At 41.9% G+C, this 26,427-nt stretch overlaps 1 protein-coding gene across 1 annotated transcript in view; it reads left to right on the forward strand.

The window, feature by feature from the left end:
* Positions 1-1,805: 1,805 nt before the first annotated feature.
* The window catches only part of AOAH (acyloxyacyl hydrolase), a 248,111-nt gene continuing 223,489 nt past the window's right edge, over positions 1,806-26,427 (forward strand). The window contains exons 1-2 of the mRNA XM_075557546.1: positions 1,806-2,076; positions 22,413-22,508. Coding sequence (XP_075413661.1) covers positions 1,950-2,076; positions 22,413-22,508 — 223 coding nt within the window. The 5' untranslated portion in view covers positions 1,806-1,949. The remainder of the gene's footprint in view (positions 2,077-22,412; positions 22,509-26,427) is intronic.

The raw sequence follows: 26,427 nt of genomic DNA on the forward strand, positions 1-26,427 counted from the left end.
CCCATAGCAACCTTATGCACAAGATGAAACCCCACCATCCTCACAATTGTTCCTAATGCTATCTATTGTTGTATCCATGGCTTCATCCCATCTCCTGAAGGACATTTCTCTCCTGTGCTGTCCCTCCACCTTAGCAGACATGATGTCCATCTCCGGGGACTGGTCTCTCCTGACAACCTGTCCAAAGTACGTAAGACCAAGTCCAGCTATCCTTGCCTCTAAGGAGCACTCTGGTCTTACTTCTTCCAAGACAAATTGACATGTCCTTTTAGCAGTCCAGGGTACCTTCAATCTTCTTCTCCAGCACCCCAATTCAAATGGATTGATTGTGCTTCAGTCTTCTTTATTCAATATCCAACTTTCATGTACATATTATTAGTATCCCAGTATAAATGGGGAAACTGAAGCATACAAAAGTTACAGCCGTGGTCTAAGGTTACTTTCAAGTGAACACTAAAGTGAGACTGGCTCACAAGCCTTCTCTCTTCCCAGCTTATGCTATTACTTATGACACTATCCAGCTTCCCTAGGTAGTCTCTGGACCGCTCTAGGACCAGATCCTTCTATTGGTTCTATTGATTTCCAGAGCTTCCTTTGATTACATCTGGGACCATAGTCTGACACCTTGGTCTCAGAGGAAGTCACAAGCCCATCAGTGACCAAGGACATCAGACAGCCATGACATTTATTGGCCTGACTTAAGCTGGAGGGCATGAACTCAATTAGGAAGGCACTTCTTATTTGGGCACCTGAGGCTCATTGGGCATTTGTAAAGCCTATGCTTATACAAGAAATCTTCAAATCTGAAAGATCAGTATGCCATGCATCTAGAATTCCACTTGAAACGGAAAATGTTATTCCTTTATTTAAATAAAAAAAGAAAGCGATTGCTGCCAATTTTGATGACTCCCACAAGATTTCTGAAAAATCTGAATAAGCTCTCCTCAGAGAAAAGCTAATCATAGACTTGGGGTGGACTTGGGTATTTGGGCCCTTCCTCTTCTCTTATCTAGTAAGAATGGCATATGACTTGGCTGTTTCCTATTTCAGAACAAAGTATTTAGATAAGCAGAAGCCAGCTTCTTAGAAAAACATACAAATCATCCACAGGTGGGAATTGAAAACACACTTTGAAATTCTGGAGATAGGAGACACATCATGCGCAGCAAAGTAAACATAAATTGATTAAGTCCTAATGAAGTTTGCTTTTCCTTATTTGATTTAGACCCCAGCTGTGCTAGCAGTCCATGATCCCCCCACCCCACCCCCACCCCTGTCCTTTTCTGAGCAGGAAATCAAAAGTCTTAATAAGACATTATCCTTCAAGGAATAATTCCGCATCTCCAGAGGGGAAAATATAGGACAATCTGAGCAGAATCTCCTTGAATAATGATGACAGACTGTAGCCCAACCTCCTCTAAAATATAAGGAAACTGATGATTAAATTATTAAATTGCTAAGACTTGTGTGCTCCTGGATTTGTTGCGGTTTCCCTCTCTCTCTCTCTCTCTCTCTCTCTCTCTCTCTCTCTCTCTCTCTCTCTCTCTCTCTCGTTTTCAGTTTTCGTTTTGTTTTGCAAGACTGAAAGAGGAAGAGCCTGCTGAACCCACAAACTATTCCAGCAAGCGCAGAGTTCATGAGGTTATGAGACAATTCGGTCAGTGAGCATAGGAGTCATTTTGCGTATTACTGTCCCTGCTGCAATCTGGGTGTGTCCCTTTCCCGGCATTCTCTTCAGCTCCTCTCCATCTGTCTGAGGTCTGTGTGATCCTGTCTTAGGATCCTGCAATAGTGAAGAGCCAGCCTGTGTGTTGGTGTGTCTTTACTCCCTTCACACTTACTGAGACATGTATGTGAGAGTGTGAAGCTTTTCGGTTAAAAGAGAAAGGCCCATTGGTTCTGTGGCTTCAGCTTCAGCACTTCTTCTGTGGCCCGAGGAGCTCTCAGCGATGAAGACTCCCTGGAAAGTCCTTCCAGCATCTCCCCTGCTCTTCTTCCTGGTCCTGCACACCTCAGCCTCTTCGGCCTACAATGACCCACCTACAGTCGGCGACACCAGCAGCCAGGCCTGTATAGGTTTGTAAATACTTTGCTTTTATTTTTTTTCATGTGGACTAAACATCTTGGGATCTTGTATTAATGTTGTTGACCTAATGAATGGCCGTAGGTGGCTCTTTCAGTGCGTGCATGTGGCCCTGAAGTAAATTTGAGGGTCTCAAATAATTTTTAAATTGTCGTGAGAGACAGAATTGCCTCTTCCGTCTGAAAAGTTTGGCCACCCCTGGTCTATAGCAAGCCTTCCAACTCTCTGTCTTTTGCTTTGTTGATGATTCGAATATTTTTCTCTTGGATGGACAGCTGTAAAAGCCTGACATTCTAACCCCCTTTCAGAAGGATAGTAGGCAGCCTACCTCTGGGAAGAATGAGCTCTCCCCTTGACTTCAAGACGTACCTGGGTTGAAGCCAGGCCTTCAGGCTGCTTCAAACAGGTTGGTTCCGTCATGGCTGATAGAGTGAAATCAGAAGGAAAAAAGTTTTTTTTCTCTTTTAAATAGCAGAACAGTAACGTGAATAGGGAAAACTAAGGGTAGGAGCTTTGAAATAGGGGAATTATAAGAGGTGTAATGATTTTTCTTTTTTGAAGTCTGATGTGGGGGAATGGATTAGTGCCAGGACTGCAGGAATCATAGACATTAAAAGAGGGAGGCCCGGACAGACTAACCGTCTGAAACAGTAATGGAAATAGCGACACCATGAGGCTAAGGGAAGGGCTGGGGGGGAGGGGGGGAAAGAGGGCCCCATAGCAACAATGGATGGTATAATCACCACCACCCTACAAACAGTAGAAATGTGGGTGAAGGGATACAGCGGATGGTGTAAGATATAATATGTGTGTGTGTGTGTGTATATATATATATATATATATATATATATATATATATATATAATTTATCAAGGGTTCATGAAGGTGGGAGGGGAGGGAGGGAAAAAGAGGAGCTGATAAGAAGGGTTGAAGCAGGAAGATACTGTTTTGAAAATGATGATGGCAACATATATACATTTGCTTGATATCATTGATTTATGTACTGTTGTAATATCTGTAAGAGCCCCCAATAAAACGATTTAAATTAAAAAGAAAAGAAAACAAGAGGTTGGCTGGCCACCATCTTTGAGTAGGGCGCCATTGTTTCAGACCCTGCCAGGCAAGAGATTTGGTTGCTATGCAAGGGTCTTGCTGTCCTTGTTTTCTAAGAGAAAAGTTACATTTCTAGCAGTGTTGAATCATGAGTTTTTACAGTTCAAGTAATTATTCTGGTTCACCTACATTTTACAAATTCATATCCCTTCTGGTTTGTTTTGAATCATTGTCTGCTCCTGTCTTCTCCTTTTTTACTGTGAAACTTTGAGTTAACTACTACTTCCCCATCTGTGCGTCCTAATTGGTAAAATTGGGCTAATAAAACCCGTCTCACAGGGATGCGGTGAGGATTAATTGCGTACATACATGAAAATCAAGAGTGTATCTCAATCATCTAATGCTGCTATGCTAGACATAATACAAGTGGACGGCTGTAGCAGACGGAAATCCCTTACCTCATCGTCTAAGAAGCTAGAGGGCCAGGGGAAGACGTTCTCTGTTAGCTCTGGGGGGAGCGCCTTGCCTCTTCAGCTTGATCTGTTTCTTGGTTCTCTGGAGATCTCCATGTGGGTTGGCATCAGTCTTGCCCCATCTCTTCTTGCCCTATCTGGCCCTTTTATCTCTATTAAGAGATAACCTTCACCAACCTTGCCTTATTAACAAAGCAGAAAACCCATCTTCAAACAGGATTGTGACCATTTTGCTGTAGGCAGAGAGGTAAGGATTTACAACACACATTTTTAGGGAACACTGTTAAATCCACAACACAATATGAACTCCACAATCTTTGCCTTCTGTTGTCTCTCGGGGTTCCCTGACTTAGCAGTAAGAGGGGAGGTGGGGGCACCTGGAAACTTTGACCACTGACTGATATATAAATATTTTGTTTATTTTTAAATTTTTTCCATTCTTTTTCTTTTGTGGGAGGAAGGTAGCAACAGGGTCGCATCTTTGATACATTATACTCAGAGCTGCCAGATCAGTGTAGGCATTTAGATGGGTCAGTCGGTGGATACAAGGAGACTTTTGGAACTCTTAAGTAGTAATTTCTAAATTGGCAAACCTCCAAATAGAATCCTGGCTTAAGAGTCCAGAAGAAGAAACCTAGGGATTAGTAAAGTGGTAAGAAAAAAATGAAGAATCTAGTCGTAAATTATGACACATAGGCATTATTTCTAGAAACCATGTAGAAAAATCTCTGAAAGTAATGTTTTCCTGGAAAACTATTACCTTGGGCCATCAGTTATATTAGTGAGAATCTCACCTACCAAAGTTCTCTTTGGCATGAAAATCATAGAAAGAAGGACAATTGAGAACCTGGTATTTTCTCTAAAGGATACTACCACAGAAGTCACTGAGCTGGTATTACAAACAACCAAGCAAGCTCCAGGACCTGGGAAGAGGAGACACTCAAGACCTTAGGCAGGGTCTTGAATTGATTTCAAAAGTAGAGCTCTGATCTCCCTCTCCTGGCTTGCCATTGTTTGCCTGAAGGACACAGGCCATTTCATCAATGAGCCAACAGATGCTACTATATTTCATCAATGAGCAAATGCGGATGCTACCATGTTTGAACCTGCAATGCTTCTTGCTGCCACTTTCCAAATATTACGGAATCAATAATAAAACTTGCTCATTTAGGCAAAATCTCCTTTTCTTTAAGTGAGTCCTTTTGGGAGAAACTAATCCTTTTTGTTTTGAAGTCATTGACATGTAAAATAATTCATTGACTGTTGTGTGTGTGTTTTGTTGTTGTTGCTATTGTTTCTTTAAAAACACTATTTGGTGCTTAGAAAACTTCTCTTTAGAAAAAAAAAAAACGAATGAAAGATTTTACTCCTCATTCATGTCTGGTCAAATAATAAAAAACCCTGTAGAGTTGCTACACCCCTCAGATCACCTCCCCCCCCTCATATCACACTAGTCAGAATATAATTTGAATGATAAAGAGAGAGAGCTGGCTTTGTGGATTCAAGCCAAAGCAAATGATAAAATGTTGCTGATTAAAATAGAAAGGCAGAAAAAAAAATTGGGGGGGGTGTAATATGACATTTATATATATAAATTTTACTTGCACAATTTCTCTTTAATTAATCAGTTACCACTTCTTGTGCTGGCGGGACATACCTGTTACCATAGAGTTCATCTTGTTACAATCAGCCTTATTTCCAAGCTAGATATCAGCCAGACACTTGTTTCAACCCCTAGCAGCCGGTCCTTTGCATAGGCAATTCATAACCCAGCTGTTTCTTCTTCTCCCATGAAGATCAACTAGTCAACCCTGTGTATTTAGCACGTGCCTGATTAAGTCGGGGCCACCTAAGACACTCAAATAATTTTAACTAAAACAGAATAATTTTAGGGGGGTTATACAATATTAAATGGTCAGCATAAAAATTTTAGACAATATTGAAGAGTAATTTTTTTAAAAGTAAGAAATTATTATCACAAAATTCAGGTACTCACCAATGCTATTTTGATACTCACCAAGGTAAGTAAAATCTTATTGCTGCTAGGGTTCCAGTCCACACCTGCACAAGTCATTCTGAACAAAATCTGTTTAAACTTGTCTCTGTGATCCATACACAAGTCCCCTCAGGAATCCACTTCTCTGAGTCTCTATAAAGTGCTTTCAAAAAAGGTCCAGTCAAACAATGGCTTCTGAGAGGGCCTGCTTGACCAGTGAAACTTGAGGCAGAATCAGCTCCGAGGAGAATTTGGGATCCCAAAGGATAATCATAATAGATTTTCTTAAAGGACACAGGATGATCCCCAAACCCCAAAGCAAAACAAACTCACGGCCATTGAGTCAATTCCAACTTACGGTATCTTGACCCTACAGGGCAGAGCAGAACTGTCCCTATGAGTATGTGAGTCTGTAAATGTTTACAGGACAGAAAGTCTCGTCATTTTCCCAGGAACAAACGGATGGCTTCGTACTACTGACGTTGCGGTAAACCGCTCATTGTATAAGCCACTATGCCACCAGAGCTGTCAAGAACATCGAACACTTCATTGGTGGGTGAAAGGCCAGCGAAGCTCTTCTGAGGATTTTGTATTTTCCATCACAGTAATGCATGAATCGATCTTCAAAGGTAGCAAGGGCTGTCCTATGGGAATGTCCTATGAGAATGACCTTATCCCACCCACGCTCCCTACAGATTTCATTTTGTCCCCAAACTCAAAGAACCTGGATGTAAAAGGAGCATGATTCGAGTCCCTCAAGGGTGACACTATTTTGACTGATCTTAAAAAAAATTTTAAGGTACCCTAAAGAGAACAAAGGGACCCTAGTGGTAGAGTAGACAACTAAATGAGCTACTAACCATACAGCCGACTGTTCAAACCCAGCAGTTGCTCCTTGGGAGAAAGATGAGGCAATTGCTCCCATAAAGACTTAAATACTAGGACACTCAAAGAAGCATTTCTATTCTTATTGAGTCATCACAATGCATCAGAATCAACTTGGTAGCAATGAGTTTTGGGTTCTTAGTCAAATATTGATACATACTTTGCTGAAATCATTGTCTGCAGCCATTCAGTGATCACAGAACCAAAGACACCACTGGCATGAAGTCCGTTCCAACTCACAGGGACACAGGGACAAGATGAAACATGGTTTCTTCAGAATAAGTCATACATATATGAACTGAATTCATAGTGACCTTACAGGACAAAATAGAACCACCACCTTGGGTTTCTACGGCTAAATCTTTATGAGAGTAGAAACCTTCATCTTTCTCCCAGGTAGTGCCTGGTTATTTTGAACTACTGACTTTGTGGTTAGCAGTCCAACAAATAACCCACTGCACCACCATGATTGAGTCAGAGTCCACATGACGGCGACGAGTTTGCTGTTGTTCCCCCGCCTTTGAAATGTGAATTGGATCTCTAGCAGCAATACTTGTTAAATGACCGATGTATTTCCTTTCAAACTTGTCTAGCTATGTATGTATGGGGTTTAGATCTTGTTTTATTGCTAAATTAGGACCCTGAAGGGGATGATTTAAGAAAAATGTCTTTTCCTTTCTGTGTAACATTTGTAAGAACTTTGGCAATAGTAAGCATTTGATGGTAGATGAAAGCTTTATTTGTTCGCAAATATGTTTGTGGATAAGGACAGTGAATGATGTTTGCATTGATTCAACTGTTACAGTCTAATGTCTCTGTTTATTTAGAAGTAAATCCATCCATCTATTCATCCATCCATTTATCTATCCACCTCCACCCATTTTCCTGTCTATCCATCCACACCTATTGATTCATATATCTATCTTTAATTTCTCTAACTATCTTAGAATTCAAATGCTGGAGTAAATTGAAAAATAAAATCCAGCTTTTCTGGAAGAAATCATAATCAGGTTAATTTACTAATGATAAGATTTGGCTTTATCATTTAAGTTTAAATGGAAGACAGAACTTAAGTGAAATAAATCTACAGTTCAATATTTTAACAAAAAATATATAAAGTATGCATGAAGATAAAATCAGCTTAGTAAAATATTGTATAAGCAAGGGTATTGTGTTAGTCTGGATACTTTAGAGAAACAAATCCACAGAAACTCATATGTATAAGAGAGAGTTTTATATAAAGAATAAGAGTACATCAAGAAAACACCCCAACCCAGTGCTGCCCAAGCCCACAAGCCCAACACTAACTCATATGTCCGACACCACTCCACTAAGCCCTCCTGCATATCACAAAACACATGCAATGATGCCGACTGCAGGAGGAAAGCTGAATCAATGACCATGTAAGCATCTCAGTGCTGGCAGGGGTCTCCACACGGCTGCTCCAGCACCTAGGGTTGCATCGGGGTAGGTCCATGTGTGGCTTCTCCTTGGGGATGTCTTGCAGGAAGTGAGCCTTGCCAACTGAAGCAGGGAACTGGCTAAGACAGATGCACCCTGGTTTGACCATCACAAAGCAAGAGACCTGAGAACTAGAAAGGTGGGGTTCACCAAGCCATTTATCTCTCGGCCCTTTAATTAACCCCAGATGTGTTTATCAGCCAGGTTGGCACAATAAACTTTATCTCAATCCACACTGTTACTTGGTTGCTTTCTGGGAAAATATGGGAAGTGTGAATTATAAACTTTGTAAACCCACTGGAGTTCGGCCATTAAAATCTGATCTTTAAATGGGATTAGGCCACACCTGCAAAGAGAGCTTTGAAAAGTTATGCCCCACCCAGTGCTTTGGAGTACTAAGGAATCAATGATCATTGTCAGAAGCTGCAAAAGATCTGGAACCATAAAGAAAACTCTCTGGGACTGAATGTTAAAGGGAGCCTCTGGCAGGCTGAGATGCTGGCTAGGTGACCACCTGAATCTACTTGTTGAGTGGAAGTGGGAGAAATGCAGCAATAAAGAGACAGGTTGAGTTTGGCCACTGACACCTGTGGACTCAGTTTATAGGGGAAAAAGGAGAAGATGAGAGCGGGTTGACAGTTCATGACCTAGCAGGAGGGGGCTAGGCTTGTTCAGTATTGGTGAGAGCCCATGGTCTAAAGGCAAGGCGACTAATGGGCACCCTGTGGAGGCGGAGTGAGGCAGCCCACATTGTGTTGACGAGAACCCGACCAGATGGAGATTTTTTGAGCCTGTGAACTGGTGCATATTGTTGCTGACTTTATGGATGGCCTGTCCGGGTTTTACTTTGCTTATGGATGCAGACTTCACAAGGTTCCAACTGGAATGAAGATTCTTCATGTCAAAAAATGATTGTCTTCTCAGAGCACTGGGTTGATGTAAGTGGGCAGTATATAGATTGAATACCCAAAATTGGGGGATAAAGGCATGAAGTGGTTGGCTTACAAACTTTCATAGGTGGGGGAACATATTCACAGAATTATAGGATTAAGGTGGAGGTGTTACTTAATTGCAATTGTGAGGCTACCTGTCAAGTTGGGAAGGGGTAGATTGACACATAGTTAAAGTTTATTGTGCCACGCTGGTTGATAAACACATGTGGGATTAATTGAAGAATAGAGAGATAAATGGCTCGGTGAGCCTCGCCTTTCTAGTTCTTGGGTCGCTTGCTTTGTGATGGTCAGACCAGGGTGCATCTGCCTTAGCAGTTCCCTACTTTAGCTTCCAATGCCCACTTCTTGCAAGACATCCCTTAGGAGAAGCCACATGTATCTACCCCGATGAAGCCCTGGGTGCTGGAGCAGCCGCGTGGAGACCCCTGCCAGTGCTGAGATGCTTACACATTCACTGACTCAGCTTTCCTCCTGAAGTCAGTGTCATTGCATGTCTTTTGTGAGATGGAGTAGGGCTTAGTTGATTGGTGTCTGACATATGGGTTAGTGTTGGACTTGTGGGCTTGGGCAGCACTGGGTTGGGATGTTTTCTTGATGTGCACTTACCCTTTATGTAAGACTCTTTCTCATACATATGAGTTTCTGTGGATTTGTTTCTTTAAAGTACCCAAACTAACACAGGTATATTTAAAAAACAATATTTCAACTTTTCCAATTAATTCCAAATACATTGAATTTTAACAGTCTCTTTAAGTGAAAAAGTAACAGATCTAATTAAAAGATACATCTTATAGCATCTAGCCATCTATCTGTCTATCTATTTATATCTATTTATCTTATCCCAGAAATTGAGAAAGACTTCAATGACTGGGTAAAAATACTTTTGCAAGTTATATTATTTCTAATTCTTTGCTTTCAACAAAATTGAAAGGGCACTTAATAGAGTTGTTGGGTGATAGATAATTTAAAATGGTTTTCAATGATAGATCACTCTATAATTTTCAATGATAGATCATTTGGGGCATTTAACTTTGAAGTTGAAAGGCTTGAGTGACATTGCTATAGCAAATGTTCTTCCATCACCATATACTTATTTAAGTGAGCATGTTTTCTCCACACATACCTTTGAAATGAAAAAAATATAATTGAAGAGATCTTGTCTCATTTATGGATAAGTAATATTCTTCCACAGACACAGGCAGAACTGAACAGTGAAAGCATCTCATTAAAAGGTAAAATTCCAATAAAATCATACCATTCTAATTTAATAATTGTTTCTCAAAATTGGAAATACATATACTTTAGATAAATTAATTTTGCCAGTAGTGAAAACTCAATCCAGAAGAATTTTTACCATTTGAGTGTTATTGTTACAGAAAAGTTAACATTTTATTTAAATTTATACATATTTTTATTGTTGAGAAGTATAATAGTGTGATCAATAAAATCCTTCCAACCATAGAAGTATGTTACCTTTGGATGCAATTCTATAATGGAACATGAATTTAAAGGATGAATATAATTTCTGAACTGAAATATAAATTCAAGAAGAGAAATTATCAATGTAAACTTTCTCTTTGTGAAAAAAGAATTTGGTCATAGCTATTTTTAAGTGGATGAGTGCAGGTATAAATCATTACAGTAGTTAGATCCCTTTGGGAAAAGTGTAAAAAACTAATGTAATAGTTCAATTTAAAATTTTTAATATTTACCTTCTGCCCCAAATTTTCACTTTGTAATCATTTACATTTTTTCCATCAACATCCAAATTTATTATGATTAATATATTTTAATTATATTTAATATTTGAATGTATACATTGTATTTTGAAAGAGGCACATCATTTTTCAATTTTCTTTTAAGAAAATTGAGCAATTTTTTCATGATTATGGGGTTTATTAGAGAAGCTAACAACTTATAAATTGGCAAGAATTCAGTTCCTTGGTGTACAACAGTGCTTCTCAGCCATGTCTTTCTCTGGTCCTCAGATCCTCGGCTATGTGGTTCCTTCCCTTCTACCTTGTTCTGTGGGCTGGAAAGCCCACTGCTGAGAACAATTATTTTGAAAGCCACTTATCTACACCCTAGGCTCGAGAGTCCTATCTTAAAACATTTGACACCAAGATTTTTCACGATCAGATCCTCCCCTACCTCCTCACTATTCCTTTCCCATGGGCACTGGGCTTGATTCTCGGCCAGCTCTTCCCTTCCTCACCCCACATCTTAAAGATGCGACCACTCTCTGCCTGCCAAGTGAAGGTATCCTTTAAGACTCACTTTTCCTGGAAGCTGACACATACATAAATGGGGAGTCAATTTCTCCCCAGATATCAGCAGACCCTCTAACACAGCACTCACAGGTTCTGGGCCCGTGGTCCATGTCCTCAACTTCAGAGAGCTTAGAGTTGCTGTCAAGTCATCCTAAACTAGTGACTTCCCTTGTGTGTCAGAGTAGATGTGCTGCATGTGTTTTCGGTGGTGATTTATTATAAGCAGGCCTTTCTTCCAAAATGCCTCTGGCTGGTCTTGAACCTCCAACATTTCTGTTAGCAGCCCAGCACAATGACTGTTGCACCACCTAAGGAGCCTTGTTGGTGTAGTGGTTATGCGTTGGGCTGCTAACCATGCGAGAAAGATGAGGCTTTCTATTCCCATAAAGAGTTACAGTCTCGGAAACCCCAGGGGCAGTTCCAACCTCTCCTAGACGACCACTATGAATCAGAATGGACTCACTAGCAGGGAGAGAGCCTTCCAGGACCAATGGTGCTGTTAGCCACTGTTGAGTGGATTTCAACTCAGAGTGACCCTATGTGTGATAGCAGAGCTACTCCATAAGGTTTTCTAGGCTGTATTCCAGAGAAGTGGGTCGCTGGGTCTTTCTCTCATGGAGCTTCTGGGTGGCTTTGAACCACTAATTTTGGGTAGCGGCTGAATACTTAACCATTATGCCACCATGGCTCCTTCTGAGCACATAGTAGGTGCTGATATATATGAGCTGAATAAATAATAGGTAACTCCTTGAGTCTTTGCTCTCATTTGTTAATAATTTTTAATTTATTTCTAAATCAGCCATACCATCATGTGTTTCTCACTAGAGCCTGCTAATTTCCTCTCATGGATGTTATTTGGGCCCTGCTTGCCCTGAAATTCCCTCACTTCTTGTTCTCAGCAGTAGGTACCCAATACAGTGCCTCTCTTATTAACAATTTTCTTGGAAAAGCTGGCAATTTGGGACACAGTAACATTTTCTCATAAAAATGATGTTACAGGTGGTGGTTAGGTTGGGCTACAGAAGTCTAACTTAAAATTTCATGAAACTACTACATATTTTCAATAAAAAACAAGCCATAGGACAGTAAACAATGTTTTTGTTATTACAGCATGTTTTAGAAGCAAATTTCTCAATTTGCTTTAAAATGTTTTTGTGAAGGATGTATCTCTTTGCTGTGTTGGTCTCAGCAGGTGGGAGAGCAACTAACATTTGTTGAATGCCTACCATGTACCAGATACAATATGTTTTTATGTGTTATATCACTTAATCCTCTCAACACATTTGCCACGTATGGTGGTTTTGTTGTATTACAAGTCACCCAACCCTTATGACCTAAAACAAGAATAATTTATTAGCTCACAGTTCTGTGGGCCAGCTATTTTTGGAAGGGCCCAGCAGGATGTCCTTCAGCTGGTTTCCTCTGGGCTCACTCCTGACACTGCACTCAGCAGGTAAATGGTGGATGATGGACTGGGTGATTTAAGATGGCCCTTGGTGTAAATTTGGTGGTTGATAAGTTGGGACTTGTTTACCTTGTGTGTGGCCTCTCTAGCCAGCTAGTGCAAGCATAGGGCAGCAGTGTTCTAAAAGAGGGTAAAATTGGGAGTTATGAGGCTTCTTTAGACTTAGGCTCCGATCTGATCTCATATCACTTTCTCTATACTCTATTACTCCAAACAAGTCACACACTGAGATTCAAAGAGATAAAAAATATAGAGAGGCTTCCTCATGGGAGGAAGTTCAAAGAATCTGTGGCCAATTTTAAATGTTAGTCTATTTCTGTGGATGCTAAAATCTAGACTCCAAGAGGTTATCCTTCCAAAGGCACCCAGATCCTAAGTAAAAGAAACCGATTTGGCCAAGGTCTGGATGCCACCAAACCCTTCCTTGCTGTACTGAACGGTAACATTTCTATTCCCCTTCGTTCTTTTTACTGCTCCCACTGTGCACCCCGCTGTTCCGTGCCTGCATTTCAGAGGAAGCACCAAAAAGAAGTGTGAGCACATGTCCTTCAGACCTGGGATGTGCGCCCCAGCTCTTTGGCTTGCTATCTGAGATCTTAAGGAAACGAGGTAACAGTAAGATGATTTAGGTGGTTATTTTCATAGTTTTCTGTCGTGACTGCTTTTCTTCCCACCTCCGTGAGAATAACGGCTGTTCATTACAATGACAACATCCTGCTCTCCTGGCTTTCATTCCACTGGAGAAATCGGATAACAGAATTCTAGTTATCAGTAGAGTACCGTGCAGAGGAGACCCTTGAATGGATGTACTTGACCAATAGAGCTGGTCCAACAGAGTACAAAGGCCCAGACCCAGGTGTGTAGGACTCCAGTACCTGGAAGGTCCACACAAGAAACATAGGGGTTCTTCTCCAACACGTCGGTACACCCCACTAAGTCAACGTGCACAAGGCAAGGGCCTTCAAAAAGTTCACGGCAATGTTTCATTGTCTTTCAGTTCCATGTTTCAGTGAACTTTGTGAGCCGCTGGCAGATCCTCGGTCTGTCTGCTTTTTCTCCATTCTCAGCTCTACTCATCACATTTTCCAAGCCGCCATCACTTCTCTCCAGCGCCAAAATGGCCTCCTAATCATCTCTCCGCTCCCACATCTGCCCCGTCTTCTTCCTCCCAACAGCCAGCGTGTTTATAAAAGTCATCCCTGGGAATGGATACGTGAAAAAGAAAACCACTTGCCAGTGCAACAGTCCTCAAAACTACAATCCAGTGGCATTAATCAAATCTGATTTGCAAACAATGCAACCAAAATGCTCCTTAGAAGCAAGGATGTCAAACTGCACAGTATGTGCTTTGAGTAGGTAATAAGGAGTGACCAGTCCCTGGGGAAGGATATCATGTTTGATACAGTATAGGGTCAAAAAGAATAAAGAGGGGGAAGAGAACTAAGCTAAATCTATATCTCACGTTATATACCAAAGGAACTCAAGATAGATTTAAAACCTGAATATAAACCCTAGAAGAGTAGTTCTCAACCTTCCTAATGCCATCACCCTTTCATACAGTTCCTCATGTTGTGGTGACCCCCAACCATGAAATTATGTTCGTTGCTACTTCATGACTGTAATTTTGCTACTGTTATGAACTGGGAAACCCCTGTGAAATGGCCTTTCGACCTAGACCTAAAAAGAGTATTGATAAAACTAAAGGAGCAAACATAGATGCCCTCATATGCGGCATAAGCACTTTGTGAAACATAATGAAAATCACACTACAGAAGACAAAATAAGAAGTGAGATATCAAAGGCTTCATTAAAAGAGTAAAAAGAGAACCCACAGAACAGGGGGCGGGGAAATTGGCAGACCTATATCAGATGGTAGGTTACTCTCGAAATGCTTTCAGAAATGGCAGCAAACACCTCAATAAGAGAAACACGACTAATCTAATTTACAAATGGGCAAATGGCATGAACAGACAATTCACCACAGAATCTATCAAGGCAGCCAAGTAATGTATGAAGAAATGCTTGTGATCATTCGCTACCAGGTAAGGGGACTTGGGGAAGGAAAGAGATATGAGAGTGGGCATGCGTTTGTGTGGAAAGAAAGAAATAGGTACATAAATAAAATTCTTTAAAAGAAAGGGGGAAAATTGAGAGCAGGCCATGTGAGAAAATGGCAAAGGCAAGGAGATCAGCCTGCTTCCTCTGTGCCAAAATGTGGGCGGGAAGTAGAAAGAAGAGAGAAAGGGGCTCATAACAAGCCTCAGGGGACAAAAGAGGGCCTTGCAAAAGAAAGGTGGCCTGGCCATTGTATTTCTAGTAAACTTCTGACGAGTTAAGGCCCTGGTGGCTGTGTTTTCCACACTGTTCCCACCAGGCTTGCCATGACTTCCAACACCTGAGGATTTCCCCCTTCAAGGTTTCCCCAAATCCCCTCTCTCCTCACCCACCCTGCCCCCGTTCAGGTCCAGCACAACAAAACAAATTAAGCTTGACGTTCGAAGTGATGCTCATTTTGGGATTAGACAGAGGAGGTTTGGCATGTATAATTATTCAAGAACCTTTTAGAAAAGGGTAAACACACCGGGCCTGAGGCAGGCACCCTCGTCATGGTCAAGTACAGCCTCACTAACACCACAGAAAAGGAGGAAATAGCATGTGGACTCAAAGCTGTCTAAAATTTGAGTCCTGGCTCTGCCTCTTACCGGTTACATGACTCAAGAAGCCCGGGACAGGGTCTCCAAAGTACTTCTTGGCAGGAGTCTGCTTTCCGTCTTGATGAAGAAGCTAAGCGAGGGGAGAAAGCTTCCCTCAAGGTGCCGGGGTCAGTTCCAACCAAGCTCCTGCCGCTCCAGAGGCCAGTTAGCGTCTCACTTTAAAAATGACACACCCACCAGGCAAGGGTCATTGAGGTGGAACTAGTGGGATGTTGTTGCTGGTTGTCAGTGAGTTGAGATCTGACTCCATGCTACGCCCATGCATAAAAATAAAATAAAACGTGGAAACCCTCAAAGAGAAGTGTGGGTGCAATGGCTTTATCAGTGGGCTGAATTCCGGCAGTGGTTGTGAGGGTGACACAAAATGGGGCAGTGTTACCTTCTGTGGCACACACAGTCACGTGAGTCTGCACAGCCCCTCGTACATCAGTCATGCTTCTCGCAGGAGCCAACCTTTACCTGTCTCCAGCTCTAAAATTCCCAACTTCTGCTCTTCACAGAAGTCCAGTGTCTCCTAAGCAATGAGCTCCCTCCTCCCCGCCCCCTTCGACCCACTTCGGTTAATGACTAACGAACTTTTCATTCTCTCTATGGCTTGGGTCAGGCACCTCTTTGTCCTCAAAGTCACATCATTGCTTTTCAACACTTTAAAGAGGTCTCCGGTGGTAGATTTATCTAATACAATGATTCATTTGATCTCTTGACTACTACTCCTATAAGCATTCATTGTGTATCCAAAGAAGACAAAATTCTTGACAACTTCCACCTTTTCTCCATTTTTCATGATCTTACCTATTGATCCAGTGGTGAGGAGTTTTGTTTCCTTCGCACTGAGTTGTAATCTGTGCTGAATGTTGTGATTGTACGGTGAGAGGATACCAATTTGATGCACACCTTGCCTGAGTTTACACCATACAACATCCCCTTGTCCTGGGAACACCACTGCCTCTTGATTCATGTACAAGTTCCTCAGGATTACAATGAAGTGTTCTGGAATTCCCATGTTTCTCAAGGATGTTTATATATCTGAGAGTTACTTTCTTGCCTTATGAGGGATTCCCCAAAAGTTCTATGGAAAAGTGAAATTTTGAAAAATGGAATTTTCCCAAGAACTTTTGAAGCCCCTCTCCCTCCACTGTGTCACATTTCGTTGATCCGTGATGGTGAACCTTTAGGCTAGTTTCACCTTTAAGCTATTGTGAAAAATGCTGGATTGAATGTTGGCATATAAGTGTCTGTTTGAGTCCTTGTTTCGAGTCTGTTGGATCCACATCTATAAGTAGAACTGCCTGGTCATATGATAATGCATGAGACTTTGAAGACCCAGAGCGAATCAGTTTCCCCTTTACAAACCAAACCATGGCCTCCATCACCTTTATGATAAATTCTACCTAAAGTCCCACGGGTCCATCCGCTGCTCATTCCCGTACCCAGTGTCCTACTGGTGGACTCTGGTGCAAAATTTCTTCTCGTCTCTGAGCCTTCAAGTGGGGACCAGATTCTCCTGCCTATTGGGTCCTGCTCCTGGTTCCTCACAAAGCATCTCCTTGTGATACCGCTACACTTTTCGTGTTCTCCAGAGAGACTTTCTCCATCAAGTCTAGCTGTGGCCGTCGGAGCCTGTGTGCCAGGTCCAAGGACAGCAACCCTTTGTCCAGCAGGATGAGCACTGTCCTGTCCAGCGCCATCCTCACCATTGTTGCAGCTGCCCTGCCGGCCCATCCTGTAGAAGGCCTTCCTCCCTTTTGCTGCCCCTCTACTTTATTAAGCATAATGTCTTTCTCCAGAAAAATCCAGCTCTTGCTGAAAAAGGTGTCTATCCCACCTCATTACACTCTGTTGCGTCATGATGTTTCTTTCCTTCAGAGCACCTAGAATTGTTATGTGTAAAACTTGTGAGTGTGAATTGAGTGAAGGTTGTCAGAGCACATGATCCGTTTCACATTCAATTCATGCACAGTTTACTTCATCTCAGTCACTGCCATCTTGTCAATGTAGCACCACCTATCCCCCATCTTCTCTGTGGTTCTTGTCTTCATTCTTCCCTTTCTGAATTTTGTCCTTGGCTAAATGATGCCCCACCTCACCCCAATCCTAAATCATCAGTTAGTCTTAAGTATGTGTACCACACTAATGGGACTGACCCCCTTATGTCCCTATTATTTGGCTGAAAATTGAGCCACAGGGGTGAGTTACGTTTTAGACCTGAAGGATGGCCAAAGGCCATGGTGTCAGGGGTTCCATTAGCCTCTGACGGTCAAGACTAGTTTCTTTCATGATTTTGAGTTTCGTTTCACAGTTTTCTCCCACTCTGTCTAAGATTGTCTACTGTGGTCTTTTTCAGAGCAGTTGGTAGTGGTAGAGGCGGCACCATCTATTCCTCCTGGTCTCAGGGCCATGAAGACTGCTTATCATCCATTACTCAATGGACCAATGGTTTCCAGGTGTCCTTGATTTTCATGAGTCTTATTTCCTCTAAACATGGAGACACAATTCGCTGCATTTAAGATGAGTTTTTAAGATCTCAGTTACTATTCACCAAAGTAGGATATAGAGCATTGACCTGCAACACATAACATTTTAGAAATCATTTGCCTAGTTATGATCTCTTTTTCCCAATAGATTATACTCTGCAAGGGAACAAAACCTACCTTTGTTTTTGGATACCTCTCTCTGGCACAGTGCCTGGCAAATAAAAGGAGCTCAAGAAACACTGTTTTAAAGTCCTAGTCCCCCTGTGGACTAGCTACATCATTGTCAAGGCACTTCACCTTTCTGAGGCTCCATTTGCTCATCTTCAAAATGAAAGCAAAAATCTCCACCACAGTGCATTGTTTTGCATTTGGAATGAGATACTAATGTATGCAACAACACTTTGAAAGTGAGCACATGAGGAACTTGCTGTTGATGAATTATTAATGCCCCCTCCTCACGGTCAAAACGGCAGCCTAGTCATGTGCGCTCCAGCTCTGACAACTGCCAGGTGCTTCCCTAGTCTTGCAGCGCAGTGTGGCTTTGGAAGAATGGGAAATCTAATAGGCCACTCGCTGTTGTTGGCCGCATTTCCTGCCAGCACAGACATGGTTATAATTAGAGTTTCAAGAGTTCTGTTTCATTTCAAAAGGCTTCCACAGCCCTGTCTGCAGTGCACCTGAGGTCTGTGCCCAGAAGCAGATCCCCATGGCAGGTATTCCTATTCTGCCCGTTTGCTTCATTCTCTATGAGATCAGGAGTGTCTGTTTCTATTACACTCATTATTTTCAGGGGCCAGGTGAAAAGAATCTGTCCATATGTGGGACTTTGGATGACGACCACTAAGTGAAATACTTAGCTTTCTCTCACTCTCATCACGGCCTAAATACACAATGCCTTGAACAAATTCCCTTGACCAAGCCAGGATGTTATTAGCAGCCGGAGGACTTGGAACTGGCTCAGTCATAGTCAGCACAGTCACACTGAAGCAGATCAGAATTTGTTACATGTAAATATCCTGAAGCAATAACCCAAAAGGGAAATGTCACTGGTTGAATCCTTGGAACAAGAGACTCACAGGAGGCATCGTGAGCCCTTTGGGGAGCCTAATATGGGAGATCAGATTATTACCAGGACTGTGCAAGTTGACACACATTCACAGCGAGCTGATCAGACGCCATCTTTGAGCCAGTGCCATTGTTTCTGACTCTGCCTGTCAAAAGGTTTGGTTGCTGTGCAAAGCACACACTGCTCTTGATTTTCAAGAGGGGGATTAAGCGTCTCTCAGGGAGATAACTCCTCTTTTTTCACATTCCAATAATCACTTTGGCTCACCCACATTTTACAAATTCAGTTCCATCCAGTTTTGCTTCACTGGCTCTGAATGAACCAGGGAGAAATAGTTTAAAGCTCTGAGTGGCAGGAATTACCCTGCCTGTACAATTGCCTAAGAAGAAAACATTCTTCAGCCCATGGAAACCTCCTATTAGGTGCAGTAAAAATCCCATTTCTTCACTCTTGCCACAAAAGGATGCACGGCAAGATTCTTTGCAAACCAGCTAGAAGCGGAGTTAATAACCAGACTGAGTGAACAACCCAATTGCGTTAACGACCCAACTGGAAGAGGAGATGAACTGACTGGAGATGAGTGGAGTCAGCCAGCTAGAGTCTGAATCCAGACCAACCTGAGTTTCTATGTATTTCCAACCCCTTCTGAACCTAGTGACTCTTGACTCGGCAAATGGCGATAGTGGTGCATATTTTTTTGTTCTAGCTTATCTATCTAATGCTTTCCCAATTTGAGTCAGAAGTGCTGGTGGTCCTGCAATTATAGAAGACCTTGCTGGGATTTCTCTAAATAAAACTGCGAAGAACTAAGAGGCAGGTGAATCTCAAGTATCATAACTCTGTTTATCTTCCTCCTTCAAAGTCATGGGTTAAAACAAATACACTCAGGGGCTGAAGTTGCATTTAAAAAGCCAGTGATGTACTTCTGTAAAGACCACAACTCCTAAAACCCTATGAAACTCAGTTTATCTCTGTAGTACAGGGGGCGCCATGAACGAGAATCAATTTGATCGTGCCAGGTTTGGGTTTTCGCTTATTAAAGTTTTAATCATTTCGTTATGCCATTGATGTTAAGACATTGTATTATTGTAGGTACCAATGAGAAGGGAAAACACACCTTGCTATTTCTGTCCCTCAAGTCTTTATAAATCTTATTCCTCTCCTGATAACAATTTTTCTGATAACACCTGCTCTACCTTAACTGGTGCCCGCTGCCATCAAGTTGATTCTGTCTAATGATGACCCCCATATGGTGACCACACGCCAAATGGAGCAAAATGCTGCCCCGTCCTGTGCTGTCTGCCTTTTGCTGACGGGTTTTGAATAATAAATCACCAGATCTTTGTTCCTAGTTGTTTTCATCTGGAAGTGCTGCTGAAACCTGGCCAGCATACAGTTCTGGAACTGTGGATAATTTGTTCAAAGTCACACAGCTAGTGGCTGATTCAAAACTTGCACTTAAGTCTGTTTCATTTCACAGCCCTTTTCTGATTGCGCCTCATTCCTTCTCCTAGTCACACTTCAGTGTCATCATTAGCCATTGCTTCCAAATTGCCACTGTTGAAATTAACTCCATCGGACCTTCATTGGTAGGTGACTAGCAGGTACATCAATGAAGGTGTAAAAGGATGTTATAAATATTATAACATATTCACATAGACCAAATTTATGTTCTGTATCTATAAAAGTGAAATTGACAACCTGGGTGATGTGATATTTATTATCATTTTTACATTGCCCTCTATGTTTCAGTGTTCAAAGATGAATTTTATTGCTTTATGTTTTGAAAGTTAAAGTAAAATATAAAACAAAGTGAAAATATATGTTAAAATATTTTAAAACCAAAATGTGCCAATAAGTATCAGTTCCTAAATCTATTAGAAAGTATTAAACTAGTACCTTGATGGTTGAAAATGACTACTACACCAACATGTGGGCGCTCCTCAGAGCTTAGCAAGACTGTGGTTGTAAAGACCGCTCAGACAGGAGAGTGTATCTTACTCTCATTCTGAGCGTGCAGAACCGTTGAGGTTAGGGCGTCCTCAGGCATGGCGGTGTCTAGGAAGGCGAGAGTCTCTGTTTTCTTCCAGAAATTCCCAAGAGTACCATTCACATCCTTTATTCATCACCTTATAATGGGAAATGTTTGTTTTAATGGTGCCAAGTATGACAGAGCTTCAAAAAGTTCATGGGAAACTGGAATTAAAAGGTATTGGAAATTTTTTTCCAATTTCTTGAAGCCCCCTCATAAGTTAATTTGAACTTCAGCTCCTTAAGCCAATGAACAATGGCAGACTTGGGTCTGGGTCCAGGTTCCCTGGAACCTCTTCTTGTTGCAAATAAGATTTCCTGTGCCTCTTTACAAATGATCCCTGCGAAGGGTTTTATCATCGTGCCTTAGTGGGGTCTAACAATGTCCTCTCACGGACTTCGGATCCTTGACCAACTTTCGTGACTAGATGGTGGGGGGGTGGGTAGGGTGCAATCCCTTCCCTTAAGAAATGAGGGCCGACTAGAAGACCAGGGTTGATTATAGAACCTTCAAAGAACGTAGGCCTAATAGCTGCGATGGCTCCTATATCAAAGAACGAAAGGAATGTATTCCTAATTTACGCCAAGGGTCTTTCTGGACATTTATGAGATTGCTCCATGTTTCCAGCAGTGTGCTTTGTAGCTAGGAGATGGGAAAAAATCACAGCATGTTTCCATTTCCACGGTGCGTTCCCTTTTGCTATCACCTCGTGTGAGCATCACGGCGGCACTATGGGAAGACAGTTTATCTACTTTGCAAGGAAGCCGCTACCCAGTGAGCCCAGGAAAGCAAGGCTGGGACTCAATCCCAGGTCTTTTAACTACAAGTGCTATGCAAGCTCCACTACTTTTCTATGATTAAAGTTTTGACCTGAATCACAGGCTAGGAAGTGTAGGATGGGCATGATCCTTGTTATTAGAAAGTCATTTACAGCAGAAAGAACAGGATGCTAACTCATATGTACCAAGTTTCTATGCTGTGCTAGTTATTTCTCTCGCACTCCCACTTAAACACCATTATTTTCTACCATGTGATGGAAAAGTAACTGAAACTTAGCAAGATTAAAAATTTCCCCAAAGTTGCATAATTCATCAGCAGAAAAATTGAACTAAGAGCCTCAGTCTTCGGACCCCTGATCCTATGATCGTTCCACATTTCACTACAATTCGCAATGCTTTTATGCACACAATAAACTTTAAAGGGCTAGTGGAAAACAGAAGGTCTCTGTTTCACAAAAGCTACTGTTCTTGGACATCTCCTTCTTAAAAATCAGCATCCGAAAACCCCATGAAACAGAATTCAACACTGACACACGTGGGGTCACCATGAATCAGGGTCAGAATGGCCTCGGCAGCAAGGACTTTGTTTGGGGTTCTGGTTTTGGCTTTAGTGTTCTTGAGGACACATGCATGTCTATCCCCCCACCCTGAGACTACAGCACCATTCTGTGTGTGACACTGTTGGCATGGCCTTTGCTCCTTTTGCAGGGTGTGTGCTGGTGGTGTCTGTGATTGAGCAGCTTGCCCAGGTCCACAACTCGACAGCCCAGGCTGCCATGGAGCGACTGTGCAGCTACCTGCCCGGTGAGTACAAGACGGATCCCTCTGCTGTGGGTCTGCTTCTCTTCTCATCATGAGTCATCATGCTTGAGTTTCTTATACTGAGTGTGCTGGTGGAGGAAACTCTCATTCTATTATTTCTGTGAGTTGATATTCTTATGAGGCTCATAAAAAATTTTAACAACAAAGTGCTCCAGGCATTTTCTCATTGACGTTCATTTTCCATGGTTGCAGAAGGAAATTGCTGGGGACCTTTGGGGACTCAAATGTTGATTTTAGTAATTTTATGTGGCACGCTTATAATGATTTGCCCACCTGGTGATCATTGCCTTAAATGCTACAAAGCTCAAAATAGTGAATGAGTTTCAATGATTGTATTTTAATTTGACCATATACATGTGGACAGATGCACACACACCCACGCACATCCATATCAACACCAATGGCGATTATACCTTCCTTTTGCTTAAAACACTGAGCCAACAACACAATGTGTTTAGAGAATTTATTTCATAATTACAATATGGAGCCACAACATAATTTTTTATAATAAAACTAAAAACTAGGAGAGCATAATGTATAGGCATATAAGGGAGCCCTCATGGTACAGCTGCTAAATGCTAGGTTGTTAACTGAAAGATTAGCAAATTGAACCCACCAGCTGCTACATGGGAGATATATGTGGCAGTCTGCTCCCTAAAGATTGTAGCATCAAAGACCCTATGGAGCAATTTTACTCAGTCCTATGGGGCCACTATGAGCTGAAATCAACTCAGTGGCAAAGGGTTGGTTTGGGGGTTTGTGTTCACAATGGGCCCCACTTGACCATTGATTGCTGAGAGTGGTTGTACCAAAGCTTTCCCTGTGGAATGAAAAGCTGGGACACCCCATGGCCTCCTCTAGTGCCAAATCTCATTCTCCTCCTGTCTCCCTAGAAGGAATCACTCACATGAATTTAATGGATATCAACTCATCAAGTTTTATTCCTTCATATTTATTGATATGACCCTGTAGACAATGTATATATAGGGGCACAGGGCAAAAAAACCTAGTTGACATTCAACAATTTCAAGAGGTAGCATATAAGCAAGAACCAATGGTACTTAAAAGACATCCAAGCTGAATGGAAAACATTAGCCCAAAAAAAGGGTCCAGGAATTGATGGAAGGCCAATAGAAATATTTCAACAACTTGATGAAGCACTAGAAGCACTCACTTGCTTATGCCAGGAAAATTTGAAGACAGGTAGTTGGCCAACTGACTGAAAGAGATCCATATTTATACCCACTCCAAAGAAAGGGGACCCAACACCCATGCCCAAACTATAGAACAACATCACTGTATCACATGCCAGTAAATTTTTACTTAAGGTCATCCAACAATGATTGTAGCAGCGCATTGCCAGGGAGTCACCAGAGGTCCAGGTCAGATTCAGAAGAGGATGTGGAACAAGGTGTATCATTGCTGATATCGGATGGCTCTTGACTGAAAGCAGAGAATATCATAAAGATGTTCACTTGTGTTTCATTGATGTGTAGGTTAAAACAAATTTTAGTTAAGCCTTGAGTAGAATGGGAATCCTAGAACACTTCATTGAGCTCACACAGAACCTGGATATCATGTACATGAATTAAGAGGCAGTTGTGCCACACTGCACTGGAAAACACTCCTAAAGGCCAACAAATGATCCTTGAACTAACTACAAGCTTTTCTTTCTTGATTTGTTTTGTTTTGATCTTTGTCAGTGGTTTGCTGTTGTTGTTTTGTTGTATACTGTTGCTTTGTTTTCCTCTGTCTTGTTTTTGTGCATGTTATTATCTCCACAGGTCTGTCTAAATAAGACAGGCTGGATGAACTATCTGGAGGAAAAACAAAGGGACCGACAGTTCCGGGGGGACTTGGGCTAGGGGGTGGTGGGGGGTAAGGAAGTGGTGTTAACTAACCCAGGGACAAGGGAACAGCATGGGATCCAAATTAGTGGTGAGGGGGGAGTGGCAGGCCTGGTAGGGAATGATCAAGGGTAAGGTAACGTAAAGAAGAGGTATAACTGTAACCCAGGTGGGGACGGAGCATGATAGTGGGGCAGGAGGAAAGTCAAGGGAAATAGAGGAAAGAGCTAGGAGGCAAAGGGCATTTATAGAGGTCTAGACAAAGACATGTACATGCAAATATATATAGGAGGATGGGGAAATGGGTCTATGTGTCTATATTTATAGGTCTAGTATTAAGGTGGCAGAAGGACCTTGGGCCTCTACTCAAGCACTCCCTCAATGCATGAATACTTTCTTTTATTAAATTGGAACTCTATGATGCTCACTCTTCCGACACAACTGCTGAAGCCAAAGTGGGTGAACAAGTAAATGTGGCGAAGAAAGTTGATGGTGCCTGGCTATCAAAAGAGATAGTGTCTGGTATCTTAAAGGCTTGAAGGTGAACAAGCAGCCATCTAGCACAGAAGCAACAAAGCACACATGGAAGAAGCACACCAGCCAGTGTGATCACGAGGTGCCAAAGGGATCAGGGATAAGGCATCATCAAAACAAACAAAAAAATCTTACCATAGTGAACGAAAGGGGAAGTGCAGAGTGGAGACCCAAAGCCCATTTGTCGGCCACTGGAGATCCCCTCACAGAGGTTGTCTAAGGGAGGAGATGAGTTAGTCAGGGTACGATGTAGCACCAATGAAGAATACAGCTTTCCCCCAGATCCGAAATGCCTTCTCCCCACCAACTACCATGATCCGAATTCTACCTTGCAAGTCTGGATAGAGCAAAGGTTGTACACTGGTGCATATAGGAGCTGGAGGCACAGGGAATCCAGGGTGGATGATACCTTCAGGATCAGGGGTGTGAGGGGCGATACTGGGAGAGTAGAGGGTGAGTGGATTGGAAAGGGGGAACTGATTACAAGGATCTACATGTGACCTCCTCCCTGGGGGATGGACAACAGAAAAGGGGGTGAAGGGAGATGCCGGATAGGGCAAGATATGACAAAATAATAATTTATAAATTATCAAGGGCTCATGAGGGAGGGGGCAACAGGGAGGGAGGGGAAAAAGAGGACCTGATGCAAAGGGCTTAAGTGGAGAGCAAATACTTTGAAAATGATTAGGGCAAAGAATGTACAGATGTGGTTTATACAATTGATATATGTATATGGATGGATTGTGATGAGAGTTGTATGAGCCCCTAATAAATTTTTTTTTAAAAGAGGCAGTTCAGAGAAAACAAGAGACTAGCACATGGTTTAAAATCAGGAGAGGTGTGCAACAGGATTATATACTTTCACCATACTTATTCCATAGGCATGCTGAGCAAAGAATCAGAGGAGCTGGTTTATATGCAGAAGAATTAGACTTCAGGATTGGAGGAAGACTTATTAACAACCTGTGACATACAGATGACAAAACCTTGCTTCCTGAAAGTAAGGAGGACTTGAAGTACTAGCTGATGAAGATCAAGGATAACATTCTGCAGATGGGATTACAACTCAATGTAAAGAAAACCAAAATTCTCATAATGGGACCAATAGGTAACAGCATGATAAATGGAAAAAAGATAGAAATTGTCAAGGATTTAATCTTGCTTTGATTTGAACTTGCATCGGCACTCATGGAAACAGCACTCAAGAAATTAATAACACATTGCACTGCATAAATCTACTGCACAAGTTCTCTTTAGAGTGTTGAAAATCAAGGATGTTGCTTTGAAGACCAAAGTAGGCCTGATTCAAGGCATGATATTTCAGTTGCCTCATATGCATGTGAAGGATGGACATTGAATAAGGAAAACCAAAGAAACATCAATGCATTTGTACTATGATGTTGGTGAAAAATATTGGAAGTATTGTGAACTACCAAAAGAAGTAACAAATCTAACTTGGGAGAGGTATATCCAGAACACTCTTTAGTGGCAAGCATGGTGAGACTTCATCTCACATACTT

Source organism: Tenrec ecaudatus, chromosome 9 (genome assembly GCF_050624435.1).
Source record: "Tenrec ecaudatus isolate mTenEca1 chromosome 9, mTenEca1.hap1, whole genome shotgun sequence".
Taxonomy (NCBI): Eukaryota; Metazoa; Chordata; class Mammalia; order Afrosoricida; family Tenrecidae; genus Tenrec; species Tenrec ecaudatus.